Below are 18,324 nucleotides of genomic sequence, written 5' to 3' on the forward strand. Positions count from 1 at the left end.
TAAGGAGCAGGTTCCAGAGTACACAGCCGAGATTCAAGCTCAGATATGCCTGGTCGTATGCATTCTCTCACTGCAGCATGAGGACTCATTTAAAGCAGTGATCCCAGCATTTTTGGCACCAGAGACCGGTGCTCCTATGAGAATCTAATGCCCGATGACCTGAAGTGGAGCTGAGGTGGTGATGCTAGCGCTGGGGAGCAGCTGCAAATACAGATGAAGCTTCGCTTGCTCGCCCACTGCTCACCTCCTGCTGTGTGGCCTGGTTCCTAACTGGCCACTGACTGGTACTGGTCCATGGCCTGGGGATTGGGGACCCCCGATTTAAGGTACAGGGAAATGGAAGATTAGGGAGAATCATTTAGCAAGTATGACTATCTGAGACAGAGACAGACAGACCTGTCTGCACCCGCTGGGCTTAGCTCAGAACCAGGAGGGGCTTCGCATTCAAATACATTATCATGGTGATTCTTGTCCTCTGTTCTTCCATCTCATGGACTATGAAACAGACTCAAAGAAGCTACATGACTTGGCCAAGGTGGTGGACTCAGCACTTGGGTTCAAGTCTGCAGGCCACAATCCAGGGTTCTTTGTACTCTGCTGCATTGCCCTGTGCCCACAGAAGTCTTGGCTGAGAAACAATATGGTGACCCCCAGTGGCCAAGGGGCCCAAAGGTTGCTGCAGACTGGCTTCTTCAGGTACACAGACCTACCGTGCCCCACTGTCAGGAGGGAGACATGATGAGGGCCCAGACAGGCTGTGGAGGGACCCGGGACAGGCACTGATCGTCACCATCCTTCTCTCTCCTCAGCCTGGGCTCTGAGCTGCACGGCCCTGCTATCTCCCCAGATCGCCAGCCTTGCCTCATGCTGTCCATCGCCCTGCAGTGGTGGGTATGCAGCAGGATTCAGGGCAGGCAGAGCACTGAGGGCCACAGGAGGGGGCATCCCTACAGGTCAGCAAAGAGGTGGCCTGGGGTAGGAGAAGGAGCCCTTGACTCTCAGACAGAGGTTCTAGTCCCAGTTTCTGCCACTCAGTGGCTGTGTGACTGAGCCTCTCTGAGCCTCAGTTTCCTCATCCGTAAAATGGAAATCATATCTATGCTTATAACCCCACAGAACAGGTAGGAGGACTAGTTTAGATAGCAAACCCCACACACAGGAAGGCCTTGTCTAGTTGGTATAACAAAGATAAGACCCTGGGCTCAAGGGACGGTAGGCAGAGCTGAGTATGGACAGAAGACCGAGAATGTGAACTTGTAAGGAGTGCCACGAGCAGAGACCAAGGCTCCAGGTCTTCACATCTCTGTGGGGCTGCTGACCAGCTCTATGATGTTGCCCAAGATCATAGAGCTGGTCAGCAGCCCCACAGAGATGGGTTATCTCCTTGGCCACACTCCTTGGCCACACTCTCTTCAGCTGTAAGATGGGTTTTATTTTTAAAAGTCCACCTCATAGGATTTTTGAGGAATAAATGAGAGTTTATATACAGTGCACCTAACTAGCCCAGCACAGGGCACAGAGTGGGAGCTGGATTTCTTTTGTACCTGAGCCTTGAGCCTCCTCATCCAGGTGGCTCATCTCTGACATGCTGGACAATAATGGCCAAGGCTCCCCAGGTAGAAAGAAGGGTGTAGGTGAGTGCTCTGAGGGAGGGGGTTTAGAATCTGAAATCCTAGCTCTGCCACTTCCCAGCTGGAGTTTATGTGACCACACCAACCTCACAGGCTCGTCACAGGATTAAATAAGTTATGTACATGAAGTTGCTTATCGGGAACAGTACCTGGCACAGAGTTAAGTGTTCAAAAATAACAATGACTGTTACTGTTACCTGTTAGTCTTGACGACGGGAGTTGGTAGCACACAGGTGAGCTGCCAGCCGTAGGCTGCCAGACGTAGTCTGTCTGCACCTCAACACCCTAAGGGAGAAAGGCCACTGTGAGAGATGCTGCCGCTGCAAGCTGACAGCTGAGTGACTGAGAGGGGGATCATTCAACCCGCCAACTCAACAAAGCAAAGGAGGTGGGGTGTCCTGCAGCTCGGAGGCCCTGGCTCTGATTCTGTTTAAAGAGTTCAGAGCCAAACTACCAACATGGGACTCTTTCCTGGCCCTATATCAGTCCGCTTGGTTGGCAAGGAGTTAGAGCCAAAGGATTGATCCATTAACTTTGTTTTATTCTTGTCTGGACAAATAGCCTCCTGTGAGTTTCAATGAAGCACGATCACCTCACCTCAAAGACGTATTCAGGGCGTATGACAACACATGCTGCTCCAGATGATCCTGGAGTGTGTCGTGGGGAGTTAAATGACATTTGACAAATGATCGAGTCATTTGCGTGCAGCCATGGCAGCCTCCCCCCCGCCCCCAACACATACACACGAGCCTCACCTGTTACGCAGCCTGCCGCGAAGGGGTAAATGAATGCTGCCTGGGTTTTATTTCAAATCAGTGCGGCGGGCAGGGAGACTTGCCTCACACTTGCCTTCGAATTTAAAAATGCAGTCTTGCTCCCACAGGGAGACACCCCCAAAGGGAGGCTACTGCACTGGGTTCCATGTCATGCTTTCTCCGTGCGTCGGGCCTAATTTCTTACTCTGGGTTCCTCACTGACACTCGATGTGCTGTCTGCACTCTGGTCCTGTGTCTACACTGGCCTCCCCACCTCTCTTAGGCGGCTTCTGAACAACTCGAGAGTGTGTCCAGGTTCCTTCCAACTGAGGTGTCCAAACGCATTCATTCAGCCAGTATTTGGAGCCATGGTGGGTACAAAGGTGAAGCCCTGTCCTGCCGCTGGAGGTCACAGCCCAGCACAGGCAACAGCACAGACATGCAAGTAGCCAAAACACAAAATGGCCTGAGAGCAGGGCCATGAGGCTTCGAGTGCGAGCAGACAAGGAAGGATGCAGGCCGTGGTGTCCAGGCACTTCCTGGGGCTCAGGGCTGGGAGGAATTTGACAGGCAGAGGTGGGGAAGGGCACTCCAGGGCAGAACTCTGGCACATACATATGCAAGACCACGCTGGGCCTAGGGCACCAAGGAGGGTGGGCTTAACTGGGGAGCGGCACTGTGCAGAGGGGCCATCGTGGCGAGTGGCTGTCCTGCTGGAGACCTTTTGAGAACAAAACCAGCTCGTCTGGCTGCCTTGGGCCAGGGGGCTGGAAGAGAGGTAAGGGAACAACCAGCGCTGCCTCTTCCAGTGGCTTTTAAAGCTCCTATCACTTGGTACCTATCCCAGTGTAGCTACCAAGACACCTGAATCACTGGCAACCAATTTATCCTCTGGGAGCCTGTTTCTCCCACTGTATAAAATAAGTCTTGGCTTATTTCAGTGGTTCTCAAAATGTGGGCCCTGAGCCAGCAGCATCAGCAACACTTGGGAACTTGTTAGAAATGCAGCGTCTTGAGACCTAACCCAGACCTACCAGATCAGCAACTTTGGGTACGGGACCTGGAACTCTGTTTTAAAGAGTCCTCCCAGGAATTCTGATGCAGCCAAGTCTTAGAAGCACTGTCTAGATAACCCATTAGGTCTCTTCCCATGACAGAAAGAGTCTTCGATTCTGTGGCCAGCATCTATCCGCTATTACCTCAAACCTTACCTTTTCCACCATTCTCCACGTCAGCAGTACTTCTGCTAGAAATACCACTATAGCTGAAGGGCATAGAGGGAAGGGGAGAAGGGTGGGGAGAAAAGAAGGGAGGAGGGACAACGGGAAGGAGGAGGAGAAAAGGAAAAGAAGTTAAAGGATGGGGGAGCAGGAAAAGAAAGAGAGGAGGGAGGAAAGAAGGAGAGAGGGCACAAGTATATAACCAATTTATTTACAAGAGGGCTATCTGAGGGGATCCTCTTCTGGCCCTGTGTCTGAGGCCGCACTCAGGCCAGAGATGGCAGCAGATGACCCACCCTGGACACCTGGGGACCGCCCTTCCAGACCAGTACAGCCAGTAGCCCTCATGCGGGGCACCTGCTGTGGCGGCTTCATCCTGAGAAGCCCTGCCCCCACCCCTTCATTCCTGATTTAAAGAGAGGAGGGGAAAAAAAAAACGTTAAATCCACACTCTCGAGCTTTGCGAGGTTATGATTACTTGGGCCTATCAAGAATAACCTTCCCACTTTATCACGCACTGTGACAAACCCGCTACAATCAGACAGTAGCCATGGCAACCAGGACAAGCTTTGGCGCCTCACAAAGCCCTGAGTGGCAGAATGGAGTCCTTTCATTGGTGACTGTGCCCTGGCTGGGTTTTCTCCACGGGTACCCAGAGCAGCGAGACAATGGATGCCCTCTGCTGCTGCCTGACCTGCCTGCTCAGACAGGCCTCGTCAGGGCTGCTTCTAGTTTGCTCCATTTTATTTCATTTTGTCACTGTCTTAAAGAGAAAGACAGCAGGATTTCTCCCAAACAGTTTTATCCTCTCTGGGTAGGAGATATCAGCCAGAGGGTACAGAATCAAAAAGACTAAAGGGAAAAGGAAAAACATAACAAAACCTAACCCTGCTTGAAAGAGCTGACGGTTCCATCTCAAGCGTTAATATCTGGCTGTCACACGGTGGGTTGAAAAGTAAAATACAAACGGTATGGGGTGGGGTGTTACACTCCGCTAAACTCTCCCACTCCTATGACTATTTGGGCTGGTTTTGATGTAATTAATGTTAAATGTGGTTTTCCATAGCATCTATCAAAGCTGCTTTGCATATTATCAACACAGTAAGATGGCATTTCTAAAATATGACACCAGCCCCACGCAGTCAGTGGAAGACGCTTTCAAGTCTATTAGCTAAGAAAGCTGGTAGGAAACCTATATGGACGGCAGGCTCCCTTTGATCTGTCTTTCTGTGACACTCTAGTGAGGAGAGAAAAGCACAAACAGCACTCCAAAGCCAGCCTGCTTATCAAATGAAAAGACATTTCTTTCTGGGAATAGGAGCAAAAATTTTAATTAACTCTCCACTCTCCTGTGCGGATACGTAATCTCACATCACACCTGGAGTGTTAAAAAAAAAATGGAGCATGTCCTGTGGTTCTTCAACTTGTACAGATGGAATTCATTTGTGTTTAGGGCTCTTTTTTCCTTTGTTCCCCATATCTCTCTGGTGGTTGCGAATCAACTAAAGAAACAGGCATCCCTTCTCTTACCCTCCAGAAATTATGACAAGAGAGTATAGTTTATGAAGATATGCATTTGCCTTTTGATCATTTTTTCAAGATCCTCCGTGCAGGGAAATAATGAGGAGGTAACACACTGGTCCAGTGAGAAAGTTTGTTTCCTGAATATCAGTTTGCTCGTCTCTTTTCTCTTGTTCCGATTTGTTTGTGGAAGCAATCTGAGAGAAAAGCAGTTTAAAAGATTTTGCTCCTTATTCATGATTGTAAACGAAGATAGGAATTCAATTTCCCATGTCTGAAGTGTGTGGGACCAGCCCTGGGACGGTCTCTGCATCTGAAAACAGTGACTGGGGATTGTTTGCCCCTGTTCTCGACAGCCACAAAGCCCTAGCCTTTCACCGAGATGGCACCTGAGGCAAAGCAACTGCAAAAAATACTTGTGCATCATTTGTAAAATTGCTACCAAAACATTAATGCCCAACACCTATTGGCTGGGTACGTTTCTACAACTATTTCTTTACTCGTCAATTCTAGATATCTTTTGATTTCCTATCATGGGAAAGAAAGACTTAGTGCTCCCAGACACATTTCTTACTTCTTTCTTAGTGGCCCAAACAGTTATCACGTAATTTTAATTAAGCTTGTCAATATTTATATTATTATGACTTTGCAAATATTGCTCAACTTGACCTGGCCAAATAATGCCCTGTGACCCGGCCTTCCTTTTTATATAATCTTTTCTTTTTCCTGGAGTTAAATTGTGACCTCAATTTTCTTTCATCTGCCTAGTTGTGCACCAATTTATCACTAATTCATTCCCTGGGTTCCGACACCTCTATTTTATGCCCATAAATAAAGCCCATGTGCCTAGATACATTAGTTCTATTTTTTAACTCTGGAGACATCATTTCTGGAGCTTTCTGTGCCCTTGCTCCAGTCTGGTCTGAATGCCTTGCCGGCCTGGGTTCTCCCTCCATGGACGGTGTTTTCTTTCTTGGTTCTCTCGCATTCTACTTGAGTACACTCTTTAGTGGCTCTCTAGGAAATGAAGTCCTGGAAGTCATCTGAATCCCTGAATCCCTAAAAATGTCTTTGTTTTCACCCTTAAACTAACAGTCTGGGTACAGAAGTCTGGGATGAAATCTATTTTTCCATTAAAATTTTGAAAGGATTGTTCCACTGGCTTCTCGATGTTAGAATTACTTTTGCAATATCTCTTTTGATTACTAATACTCTGAGTGTAACCTGTTGCGTTGCTTTGGAAGATTTTAGGATATTTTTCCCCATGAAGTTCCAGAATTTCCTAATGTGTCTTGGTGTGGGTATATTTTTTTTTTTCTTACTTGAAGGGCTATACACTTGATGGCTTTGCAATCTGAGCATTCTTGTCCTTCAGTTCTGAAAAGTATTTGCCTTTTTTTTGATAATTTTTCTCTTTTCCATTCTCTGTCTTCTTTCTGGACCTCCTATTAGTCAAAATGTAGGACTGATATTTTCATTTTATTACCCTCCCATTTCTTATTCTGTCTTTTTAGTTTACTTTCATTTTACAGACTTTTTAAATTGTTTTTAAATTTCCCACTGCCCTATTTTTAAGACCCAAAAGTTTTATCTTTTGACTCATTTTTTTTTATAGCATCTTGTTTTTGTTTCCTCCATGCATATATTTTATTTCTTTATTTTAAGTGATTTCTTTCGAACCCTGTATTATCTCTACAGTTACCAGGTTGCACAAGGCAGAGATGGGGGCTGGGAATGTCACCGCGCTGTAAAGGACTTTAAGCCAATGCCCTGGTCTTCAGCTCTGCAGTTCACTTCCCACCGTCCCATGGAAATTTATGCTTTGAAGACCAGAGCTTTTCTCAGGCTCTGCGAGAGAAAATGGCTCCCTTCTACATCCAGGTTGCAGCTCCTTTCACTTTGCTAAATCAATTAGCATCCTCCGTGCACTTTCCATCTTCCGAAAATTTGTGGAAATGACTCATCTTCTACTTTTTCTTCTTTCAATCTTTTCGTTCTTTCTGGGTATCTATTCATCAACCTATCTACGGTCAATTTTCATTATTCATGAGAGTTCCGTCCTGTAATGTCGTCACAAACACAAACACTGAATCAGTGAAGACTGAATCATTGCTCCTAGGGGAAATAGAGGGTTAGGTTCCTGAAAGCCTCTGATCATAACATCTTCACCACCTGATCAATATAGAAACTCGTTTTGTATGTATTTCTGTTTACAGGCACCTGGTTAATACACACTATTGAGTCATTAACTTTGAATTCATGGCCAACAGCACTAATAACTCATGCCTGAATAAAACTCGTCCAACACACATATTTGCTCTGTAAGGCACATCATGGCCTTCTTACACTTAGGAACACTAGACACTACTTTAGCCTGATGCTTGGGGTCATTTTAAGCAGAGAAATCAACAAAACAAAAAGCACAAAAATGTGAAAAAAATGGCACTACGCAGACCGCAAAAGGGACGCTTCATTATGAGAGTTAAAACAAGAAGGCAGACTTTCACCTTAGCTGGGTCGCAGTGATTCTGGCAATTCAGACATGCCAAAGAAAGCCGTAAAGTACTTCCTTTAAGTGAAAAGGTGAGTACAGCACAATAAATTATGTTGAGTGATAGAGACCACATTCAAATTTTTTTGCCACTCTGCCTATATCCACAAGTGATGGTGAAAGCACCAAGAGTATTGCTTTTGGGATTACAAATACATTTTAGGAAGTAGGATTCACAAATATGAAATCCATGAATAATGATAATTGACTAGCATCTATCTACCTATCACTCCTTTAGTATTATTTCACTGCAATTTTTCAGAAGAGAGAAGAAAGATAGGCCTGTGCCCAATCCCCCATATTTAATGCAATCTTATTGTTTTAATTTTTCAAGGGCCTATTGGAAGCCCTTTCTAACTGGGAACCCAGAAGTCAGAATCAGAGAGAGAGGTGTGAGGTTAGAAGCAGGCGTCAGAGTGATTGGCCTTGAGTGACCCTTATTTTCCTTAATAATGGCCCGAAGTGCAAGAGTAGTGATTCTGGCAATTCAGACATGCCAAAGAAAGCCGTAAAGTACTTCCTTTAAGTGAAAAGGTGAGTACAGCACAATAAATTATGTTGAGTGATAGAGACCACATTCACATAACTTTTATTATGGTATATTGCTATAATTGCTCTATTTTATTACTATTGTTGTTAACCTCCAACTGTGCCTAATTTATAATTTATAAATTACATCTCCTACCGTGCCATAGGTATGTATGTACAAGAAAAAACATAGTATATATAGGGTTTGGTACTACCCCTGGTTTCGGGTCTCCATTAGGGGTCATGGAACCACTAGGGGTATCCTCCATGGATAAGAAGAGACTACTGTATATTCACCCTTTGACCTGACAATCTCAATTCTGGGAATTGATCCTATATATAAAAAATGACAAATGTACAAAGATATTCACTGGAGAACTTTGCAATAGCAAAACAATGAAGACCATTCAAGTGTCCATCAATGTTGAGCTTGTTAAATAAATTATGTTTTATCCATACGATGCCTTGAGGGCCTGGGTAACGACTGCTCATGTGTTGAACCAAGGAATGCAGGACAAGAGGGCTGTGAGAGGGAACAAACCACATTTTAGATATGTCGAGTTTGAGGAACTCTGTGAAGGTCCAAGAGGCAGCTAGGTGAAGGGCACCCATGGTAGAAAGAGTAATGCCCACCACCCATTCCCCCAAAAGATGTCCTGGGAGTATGTTACCTTCCATGGTAAAAGGGCTTTGGCAGATGCGATTAAGTTAAGGATCCTGACATAGGGAATTATCCAGGTGGGCTCAGTTTAATCCAAAAGGGTCCTTTGAAGGAGAGGCAGGAGGAGCGTCAGAGTCAGAGGTATGAGGATGAAAGCAGAGGTCAGAGGTGACTGGCCTGGGGCAGGACGGCCTCTGGAAGTTGAAAAGTCAAGGAACGGGTTCTCTACTAAAGTCTCCAAAAAGAATGCAGCTCTGCCAACATCTTGATTTTAATCTCTTAAAACTCATTTTGGACTCCAGAACTGTAAGAAAATAAATTTCTGTTGTTTTAAGCTAATAAATTTGTAGTAACTTATTACGACAGCAATACAAAACTAATACGCAGTCTAAAGCCAGAGAAAAGTTAGGATGAATAAAAGATTTGGAGGCATTCGCCAACACAGGGTAGCTGAAAACTCAAGGAGGCGTGAAGCTGCCTGAGGACTGGGTCTCCTGCAGACGGGAGTGAACAGAAGCTGAAGTTGGGCAGCGGCTGGTAGTGAGGATAAGAAAGGATGTGTAAACATGGTCTCAGGAAACCTGGGGGTTTGTCTTGACTGTGCCCAGGAGGCAGAGACCCGGGCCACAATGGGGAGTGAGCAGAAGCTGAATAAAAACACTGGCTGAATGGGGGAGGAATCAGGTTATGAGCAGCTCAAGGTGGAAAACAGGATTAAGAAGAAAGATCTAAGCCATCAAATGTCCTAAGAGGACAAGGAACATGAAACCAGGAAAACCATCTCTGGAGTGGATAGTGAGGTCTCGGGAGAAGATGGCCAGGACGTTTCAGGAGTGATGTGGCAGATGGCAAGAAGTTGGGCAGTGGCTGGTAGTGAGGATAAGACAGGACGTGTAAACATGGTCTCAGGAAACCTGGGGGTCTGTCCTGACTGTGCCCAGGAGGCAGAGACCCGGGCCACAATGGCATGTGGGGAAGATAAGAATCGTGCCCTCAGAAGGTGAAACAAGAGATCCGAAGGCAGGGCGGGAGGAGAATGCCACACTGGAAAGAAGGAACTTACCACCTCTATTTATCAGAGGGAAAGTGGATGTGGTAACACTGGGGCAGGCACACAGGAAACTCAGCAAGTCTTTCAGTATTCTAAAGCACAAAGCAATGCCTGGCGCCATTATTCATTTACAAATCTCCACATTCAGCCAACCTGGCTCTGTGCTGGGCACCTGGGAAGCAAAGACATGTGAGCCTCTTCTTCAGCCCCAGGAGATTCCAGTCCAGAGGCTGGTGGGGAGAGTAAGCATCTGGTTCCCCCACCAGATGGAAACCACCATGAGGTGTGGTGGAGGGAAGAAGAGAGGAAGGAATGACTTGCCCCTTCCTTCTCTCTGGGGAAAAGACAACCCCTCAGAGCCAGTGGATGCTGCAGTAGCTCTGCCTTCCTGGCCCATCCTCCCCCAGGCCTCCTGCAGGACCACAGCCTCCGCCAGCCTGAGGGAGGAGGGGCAAGGACACTGGGCCGGCTGGAGATGCTGTTTTCCTCTTTGTCTTATACACAATGCCCCAGAAAAACATTTTGCTGATATGTAATTAGGCCAACATAATAGAGTCTAAGAAAGCAGTCGGTCTCATTTTAGACAACTTTGGCTTTCATAACGTTCAAAGAGAATACGTTAAAAAAAAAAAAAGCTTAGTTCTCAGATGTAGAAAAGCGGGCAGATGAAAATACATGCAGTGCAGAGAAGGCTTCTGTTCCAAGACTCTTTATCTACCCCTGCTGGTTAATTCACATCTTTGCCTGATTTTCTCTACCACTGCAAGAAAGGCAACAAATTCTGTAGCCTTTTGAGGGCCCAACAAAATAATAATAATAACTGTTATTATTTGAGATAGACTGTTTGCAAAAATGGCCTCAATGATTACCTCTCTGTACTCAGGCCTCTTTACAACATAACACTGAAGCTTCTCCCCTAAAGAGGTAGAGTCCATTTCTCCACCCCTCGAATCCACACTGCTCTTGTGACTTGCTCAGACCAACAAAATAAAATAGTCCTGATGTTATGGGAGTTCTGAACCTAGGTCTCCAGGGACCTTGTTGCTTCTATTCATCTATGCCATGAAAGGATGATCCCAGGCTAGACTGTTGGATGATGAAAGACATGTGGCCCAACCAACTAGCGGATATGTGAGAGATGCCATCTTGGACCAGGTAGCCGCCAGTAGACCTGTCAGCAATTGCAGAAGCATGAGTGAGCCCATCTGAGATTAGTCAAGCCCAGACCAGGTCAGCAGAATCATCCAGCTGATCTGTGGACTCCCTAGCGACAGCAAAGTGTTGTTATTTTAATTCACTAGACTTTGGGGATGCTTTTCCATAGAAGAAGCTAATAGATATATGATGATGATGATGATAGGAAGAGCTGAATACTCATGCAAATCTCTATGGAGGAAAATCATAGTGAAAGTCACCTTGTCTGATCTGAGAGAAATAAAATGTAATAGCTACTATTACATTAAATTCAGTGTTGTTCATTTTCCACCACACTCAAAGCTGGCACACCTAGCCCTCATTTCCTCTATGCCAGACACATTGTGAACCTCGCATTATAACTGGAGCCCTAAAGTCTAATTTATGATAACCTACGATGAGACCCAGCACTGCCACCAGCATAGCCTGGGAGGGACAGATAAAAGCCCACATTGGGATAGAACATCCTCGCTTGAGATGCTGCCTTGGCTTCTTCTAAAGTACCACACACGCCAAGCTGGCAGGAAAACCAAACCTGCAGGTGAAAGATAACACTCTCCCGGATTCTAGGACAAGCAGGGAGATTTGATCCTGGTAAGTGCATTGTCTCTGAAGTCACATACTGGGAAGGCAGAAAGGAGAGAGGGGTTGGTGGCACGGAAGGACAGGAGATGGCATGCCAAACATACTACCAGAGCTGTCTGCTGACATGTGCCTGTCTGAGCGACATGAGGTGCATTACAATATAGGGCTCAGATTCTGCTGGGGATAATGAGGTCAGACGTTTGAAGGTTCAGGGGCTGATGGCTGGGGCAGACTCTGACCATGAGCAGGGACAGCCGCTGCTGCAGTTCTGAGTGCAAACAGTTAAGCAACTCAAAGCTGTTACATCCTGTTGGCTGCTCAGCAGGGACCTCATACTGAGACAGCACGAGGCGTACATCCTCCAGAAGCTGACATTTTACACACATACTGAATGCATCAGGGGCGAGCATGTCCTCTCCGCAGACTTGGAAACAGTTTTGTTTGATAACAATTAAACTCGAAACATTTTCTCCATCCAGTGACTTGCCAAGTCCCTCCCACTTGCTTTGATGAGTGAGGAAGTTAGGCTTTCTGAGAGTAAAAGGGATTTGCCACTTTATTACTCTCTTCAGATAATTTGAGGTGGGTGAAGGATCATGTTTTTAATCTTTCATATATATATTTTGTTTTATTATCTACTACCTGGAAAAGAGAGAATTTAAAAAGAGATTTTCCACAGTATATAATTAAAAGGTATTTACTTTGGGGTAGGGGGCTAGAAGTCTATCAGCAAAAACTCTAGAACTTAAAACTACATCAAAGTTATCACCTTTATGTGCAGTAGATTCCCGACACCTTATCAGTTATCATAAAAAGGCTAACCCAGAAGATGTCTCTGAATAAAGGTTGGTTCAAAATTTAACAGCGGAGGAAATGGAAGTTAAAGGGTTACTCCACTGTCACTGTGCAAGCTGGCAACAGACAGAGCCACACAAAGCACCGTGTGTTGGGCTGTATCAGCCTTGGGTTCATTCTGCAAAGAAAGTGAGTAAGAACTGTGACTCTGTGGAATGCTCAACACAACAGATTTTCTCTCCCTGACTTTCTCTGCCTGTACATTCAAGGTGCCACGTTCCCACACTGGCATTTGGTCAATATTCTCCTCCTATAGTTACTACAGTTCTACCTAAACCTTCTCTCCTCCTGCTCCCCTCTCCCTCAAGCCAAATTATGTCATACTCATCCCACAGCATGTCCTCTGAAGACCCTGCTCCTGGTAAGTGGATTTCTGAGGTACTGGAAACTCCCAATAGGAATATCCAACCTTCAGGACATGTCAGACCCCTGACTGTTCAGTACCCCCCATCACAAGTCCTTCCATTCTCTCTGGTCTCCCTGATCTGATACAGCCTAGTGATAAATCCACCAGGTTCATGGTTCATCCACATTGCAGTGTGTATCAGTACTCTATTCCTTTTGGTTGTCAAATAATGTGCCATTGTATGGACATACTGCATTTTGTTTATTCTCCACTTGATAGACATCTGGATTGTCTCCACCTTTTGGGTATTATGAAGATTGTATATAGGTTTTTATGTAGACCTATGTTTATATTTCTCTTGGCTATACAGTTGACCGTTGAACAATGCTGGGGGTTAGGGGCACTGAACTCCGTGCAGCTGAAAATCCGCATATGACTTTTGACTCCCCAAAGACTTGACTGCTAATCACCTACTGTTGACCGGAAGCCTTACCAAAAACATAAACAGTTGATTAGCACATGTTTTGTAGGTTATATGTATTATATGCTATATTCTTACTATAAAATGAGCTAGAGAAAAGAAAATGTTAAGAAAATCATAAGACAGAGAAAATATATTTAAAGCATTTATTGGAAAAAAGAAAAAGTGGACCCGCATAGTTCAAACCCATGTTGTTCGAAGGTCAACTGTACGTCTATGAGTGGGATTGCTGAGTCTTAGAGTAACTATGTTTACTATTTTGAGGAACTGTCCATGTATCATTTTTATAAAAAGAACAGACCTCTTAGCCTCATTAGACGAGCTCCTGACCCAACTTAAGTTCAATTTGTGAAGTGATGTAACTCAGCTGAAGAGGATGTTTAAGAATTCTGCCTCAAAGAGGCCACTGACTTAAAAGCAATGAGTCAACTATGCATACCAGCTTATCAAAGCTGGAAGGGATGAGTGTGGTCCTCCAGTCCAGTGGTTTTTGGGCTGGCTGAATGTTTTACATTCAGATCCCTGATTTCTACTCCTAGATCTACTGACACTGAATCTCCTGGGCATGTGTACTTTTAACAAGTCCCCAGGTGATTTCAAATATCGGTAGGGTCTGGGAACCACTGCTCTAGTGCTTCCTGGATGGTGACTAAACATCTGTATCACACTTGTACTTGGGAGCTGACAGCCACAGGATTAAACATCTTCTGCTGCTGACTGGTTCCACGTGAGTTCTCCAAAAGGACCTAGTTTCTTCCTTGCCATCAGCTTACCCCCTTTCTGATAAGTCAGCCCTTCTAAGAGATGGAGCCTGCTACCAAACTGCCCTCATTTTTAACTCCTCCAAGACAAATATGCCCAACTGTTTTCAACCATTTCCAGGTGATGTATCCTCCATCACGGTCCCTCTCTTCTGCATTCTCCCCTCCCCACGGTCTGCCTGTCTCTTATCAAATATGGCAGTTGTGGTGGGACATAAGACTCTGAGTCAGCCGGCACCAGACTGAGAAAAGAGAGATAAGAACTTCCTGTGTGCATTTTCATAAATATGGCCAGTTACCTTTTATAAGTAGTAACCTAATGTTGTTCTACATTCATTCAACCCGTGTTTGCAAAAAAAATTGTGACATGAAAGAAATTAATTTGGATCCAGGGGACACGACTATCAGGAATGACTAGTCCTTGACTCAAGGAGTTTGCATAATAATATAAAAAATTAAATAACTCTCAGGTAAGGTGGAAGATGCTAAGTGCCTAAAGGAAGGGAAAACAAATCCAGCTGATGGTATCAAAGATGATTCTACAAAGAGCTGGGCCAGGGGGGGAAAGGTACCCAAGGCGAAGGAAGACTTGCGGTAGAAAGGGACTCAGCAGAGGGCAGGAGAGAACAAAAATGGAGGGACAAAGCAATACAGGGTTTGAGATGGAAAACCCCACTTTGTCGTAGACCAGGGTATTCGGAGGGGAGGAGTGGGTATGCTGTTGACCTGTATGAAATTATTTTTCATTAGAATTGCTGTCAAATCGGGTATTCTCTATTTTAGATTATTGATTTTTTTAAACCTTAAATGCAATTGATTTTTTTTTTTGATACTTAAATGTATCCCCATTATCTTTTATTGGGCTGGCTTTGATTAGCATTGATAAACTAATAGATAATGAGACTGGAAGGGGTTTAAGAAGTCAAGGAAATCTATTCAAAAAAGAACCTGGATTAGGTAAGAAATTTTCAAGATTTCTTGTTTTTTTTCCTCTTTTTTCTTTTTTTCTTTTTTTTAAAGTAGTGGGGCGTGCTCCACAAACAGCAACCGTAATCTCATTTAGAAACCCAACATGTAAAAGCAGATAAATTCAGAAATAGCACCTCTTGTTGATGCTGGCATGGGTGGGTTGTCTAGAATCTTCCCCACTCCCCACTCTCAAACATGCCCTGGTCCTCTTTGCCCCCACACCCAGCTGGAATGTTTTTGTGGATCCCACGAATATCTGTGTTCTTTAGATCCTGACAGCCCCCCAGTACCTTTCATGGCCCCCAGTGCTGGTCCTCCCACAGGTCCACCACATTTGAGATCTCTGTACGAGATACTGAAAAAGTCGTGGAACAGAACAAGGCAGAGGATGGCATCCTAGGGCCCAAGTGAAGCATGTTCTTGCTGATTCAGCCTCTCGACTATGCACAGACCCTTCCTTTTCCTTTAGTTTTACTAAAATTCCTGGCCGAGTGGATTTCAAAAAGAATAAATTCCAAGAAGTGGCAATGAATAATCACATAACTACAAGAACACCCTCCTACCTTCTATATATACTCACTGATTTAACATACTAAGTTCTTGGAGAAACATTTTCCCCATCCTCATCTGTGGTTCCCAGACTATGCATCTAAAAATTTCTTACAGGGGACAATATGGAAAGCATGAGAAGGGACGCAGGCAGTCCCTAGGAGCAAAGACCAGCCCCTGGCTGGCAGTCAGCAAGGAAACAAAGACCTTAGTCCTACAACAACAAGGAACTGAATCAGGCCAACGACCTGAATGAGCTTCCCCCAGAGCCTCCAGTAAGAACCACAGCCCTGCCAACACTCAGTTTTAATCTTGTGAGACTCTAAGCAGAAGACCTAATGAGCCCACCTGGACTTCTGACCTGTAGGATAATAAAATGTTTATGCAGTCGTTGAAAGCTCTTATAGAATCATCTCTTACCATTCCAATCTCAAACACATGTGTCAAATCTAAAAATCAAGCCATTCTTAACACATTGAGCATTGTCTCTTTCCTGTCATTCTGTGGCATGCATTGTAGGTTTTTAAGACATGCTATTTTTTTTTTAAATGCATTTGTCACAAGATTCTGAAAACATCACATTTTCTTTCACTCTCCATTTCTCTGCAGCAAGGCTCTAAATTCACCATGCTCCATGGTCTCCACCAGATGCCCACTTGCCTCTCCCCTCTCATCAGCTTTAAAAGCTTCCTGATGATTTCAGTCCTTTCACCACCCCTCAGGAAGCTTGACAACAAACAGAAGTTATTTATGGGTGTGGAAAGGCCAGGGGGTGGGCATTCATTTTGAATGACTGCATTCCTTCCCTTCAGTTAAAGGCGTCAAAACTTTCTGCTCGAAATTTCCTCCATTCATCATATTTTCACAGGGGCTGACACTCAGTAGGGGCTCAATTTTTATTTGTTGACTAAAATTTTTAAAAGGTCTAACTCATTTGTAAAACTAAACTTTGTACAGGAAGTGAAATATGGGTGTCTGAGAGAAGAGGTGAAATATGGGTGTCTTGAGTTTATGGAAGAAAAAAGTACAGATAGGGATTAAAAGTCAAATTCTTCCTTTAGTCATCCCACTATCTGAGCTGTAACCATATTAAAGAGATATTCTTTAAAACACCTCTAGGAGGTGCCTTTTCAGTCCCACTCAATGGCAAACACTGTTGGCTGCCAAAGGTCCCCCTTCCTAGCTGACACCCTCTCCAGCTCTAGCTAACCATGACCTTTGACAGTGACATGGGTCTGTGACCCAGCACTGGCCAATAGCATCCGAGAGACAGCTTGCTTGGGAGTTTCTGGTAAGGGTTTTACTTGCTAATAAAAAAGGGCATGTGGCAGGAAAGGGCCCTGTTCTTCCCAGCTGTCATCGCGTTCACATGAAACGCTTGGAACTGCTGCAGCCACCTTGGGCCTAGGATCACAAGAGACCTGGCAGACAAGCTGAGGACCAGAATGCAGAAAGGTGACAATACCCAGGTCCCTGAGAATGTCCTTAACCCATTGAAAAAGCTGATTCTGCAACCAGTCCACCTTCCTCCAGGCTTCCTGCTTGGTGAGATGAGATGGAAAATCCCTACCATTTAAGTCACCTGTAGCTGGATATTCTATTGACCGTGGAAAGCACCCTAAACAATAATGACAACCACTACCCCTATTCTCTCACCTTGGGACCTTCCCCTCGGCTTCTTTCTACTTTCCTCCATTGTGGTCCATCTCTCCAAAAACATATCACTTTAGGGCCAACTGTCTGTACCTGTGGACCTCTGATGAAATCCCCACCAGGGCCCCCTTCAACCCACCGCCGGCTCAGCCTCTTGCCTTGATCACAAACTCCTTCCCAGATTCTCTGCCCACACGGACATGCTGTCAAGTGTGTGCCACAGGGCTCCCTTGGAGATACATCCATGCATGTTCTATCAGTTTCCGAGGGCTGCTGTAACCAGTGACCACAAACTGGGTGGCTTACAACATTAGAAGTTTGTCCCCTCCCATTCTTGGAGGCCGGAAATCCAAAGTCAGCATCACTGTGCCCAAATCAAGGTGTCAGCAGGGCTGCACTCCCTCTGGAAGCTCGAGGGGAGAACCCATTTCCTGCTGCTTCTTCCTTCTGGTGGTCGCTGGCATTCCTTGACTTGCGGCTACATCGCTCCAACTTTCAAGGCCAGCATTTTTAAAACTCTAATCTGTCTTCATGACACTTTCACATCTCTCTGTGTAAAATCTCCCTCTGCCTCTCTTATAAGGACACATGGCTGTTTTTAGGACCCATCCCTATACACAGGATAATCTCTCATGTCAAAAGCCTTAACTCGAATCATATCTACAAAAGTCCTTTTTCCGAATAAGATAAATGTATAGGTCCAAGGCTTAGAACCTGAGACTTCTGGGGGGCACTGTTCAGCCTGCTACACATATGGCTATGTGTGTACACCCACCTCTGTGTATCTCTGGGAGGAGGTGCCTCTGGGGAAGGGGCACTAGGGAACAAAAGGCCATAGATAAAAGGAAGATTCATTATATATACATTATATACATATGTATATGTATATGTATATGTATATGTATATGTATATGTATATGTATATACACACACACATATGCACACACACATGCGCATACACTTTTGGATTGTAAAAAATTGTTTAAAATTATTATAAAACCCACAATAATTTT

General features: G+C 44.9%; 1 protein-coding gene across 1 annotated transcript in view; it reads right to left on the reverse strand.

Annotated features, from left to right (window-relative positions):
- RFTN1 (raftlin, lipid raft linker 1) overlaps nt 1-18,324 on the reverse strand; it is a 186,459-nt gene that overhangs the window by 11,413 nt on the left and 156,722 nt on the right. Inside the window, 2 exon segments of the mRNA XM_006907267.3 lie at nt 1,829-1,892; nt 1,895-1,916. Of these exon segments, the coding sequence (XP_006907329.1) occupies nt 1,829-1,892; nt 1,895-1,916 (86 nt within the window).

Source organism: Pteropus alecto, unplaced genomic scaffold (genome assembly GCF_000325575.1).
Source record: "Pteropus alecto unplaced genomic scaffold, ASM32557v1 scaffold92, whole genome shotgun sequence".
NCBI classification, from domain to species: domain Eukaryota; kingdom Metazoa; phylum Chordata; class Mammalia; order Chiroptera; family Pteropodidae; genus Pteropus; species Pteropus alecto.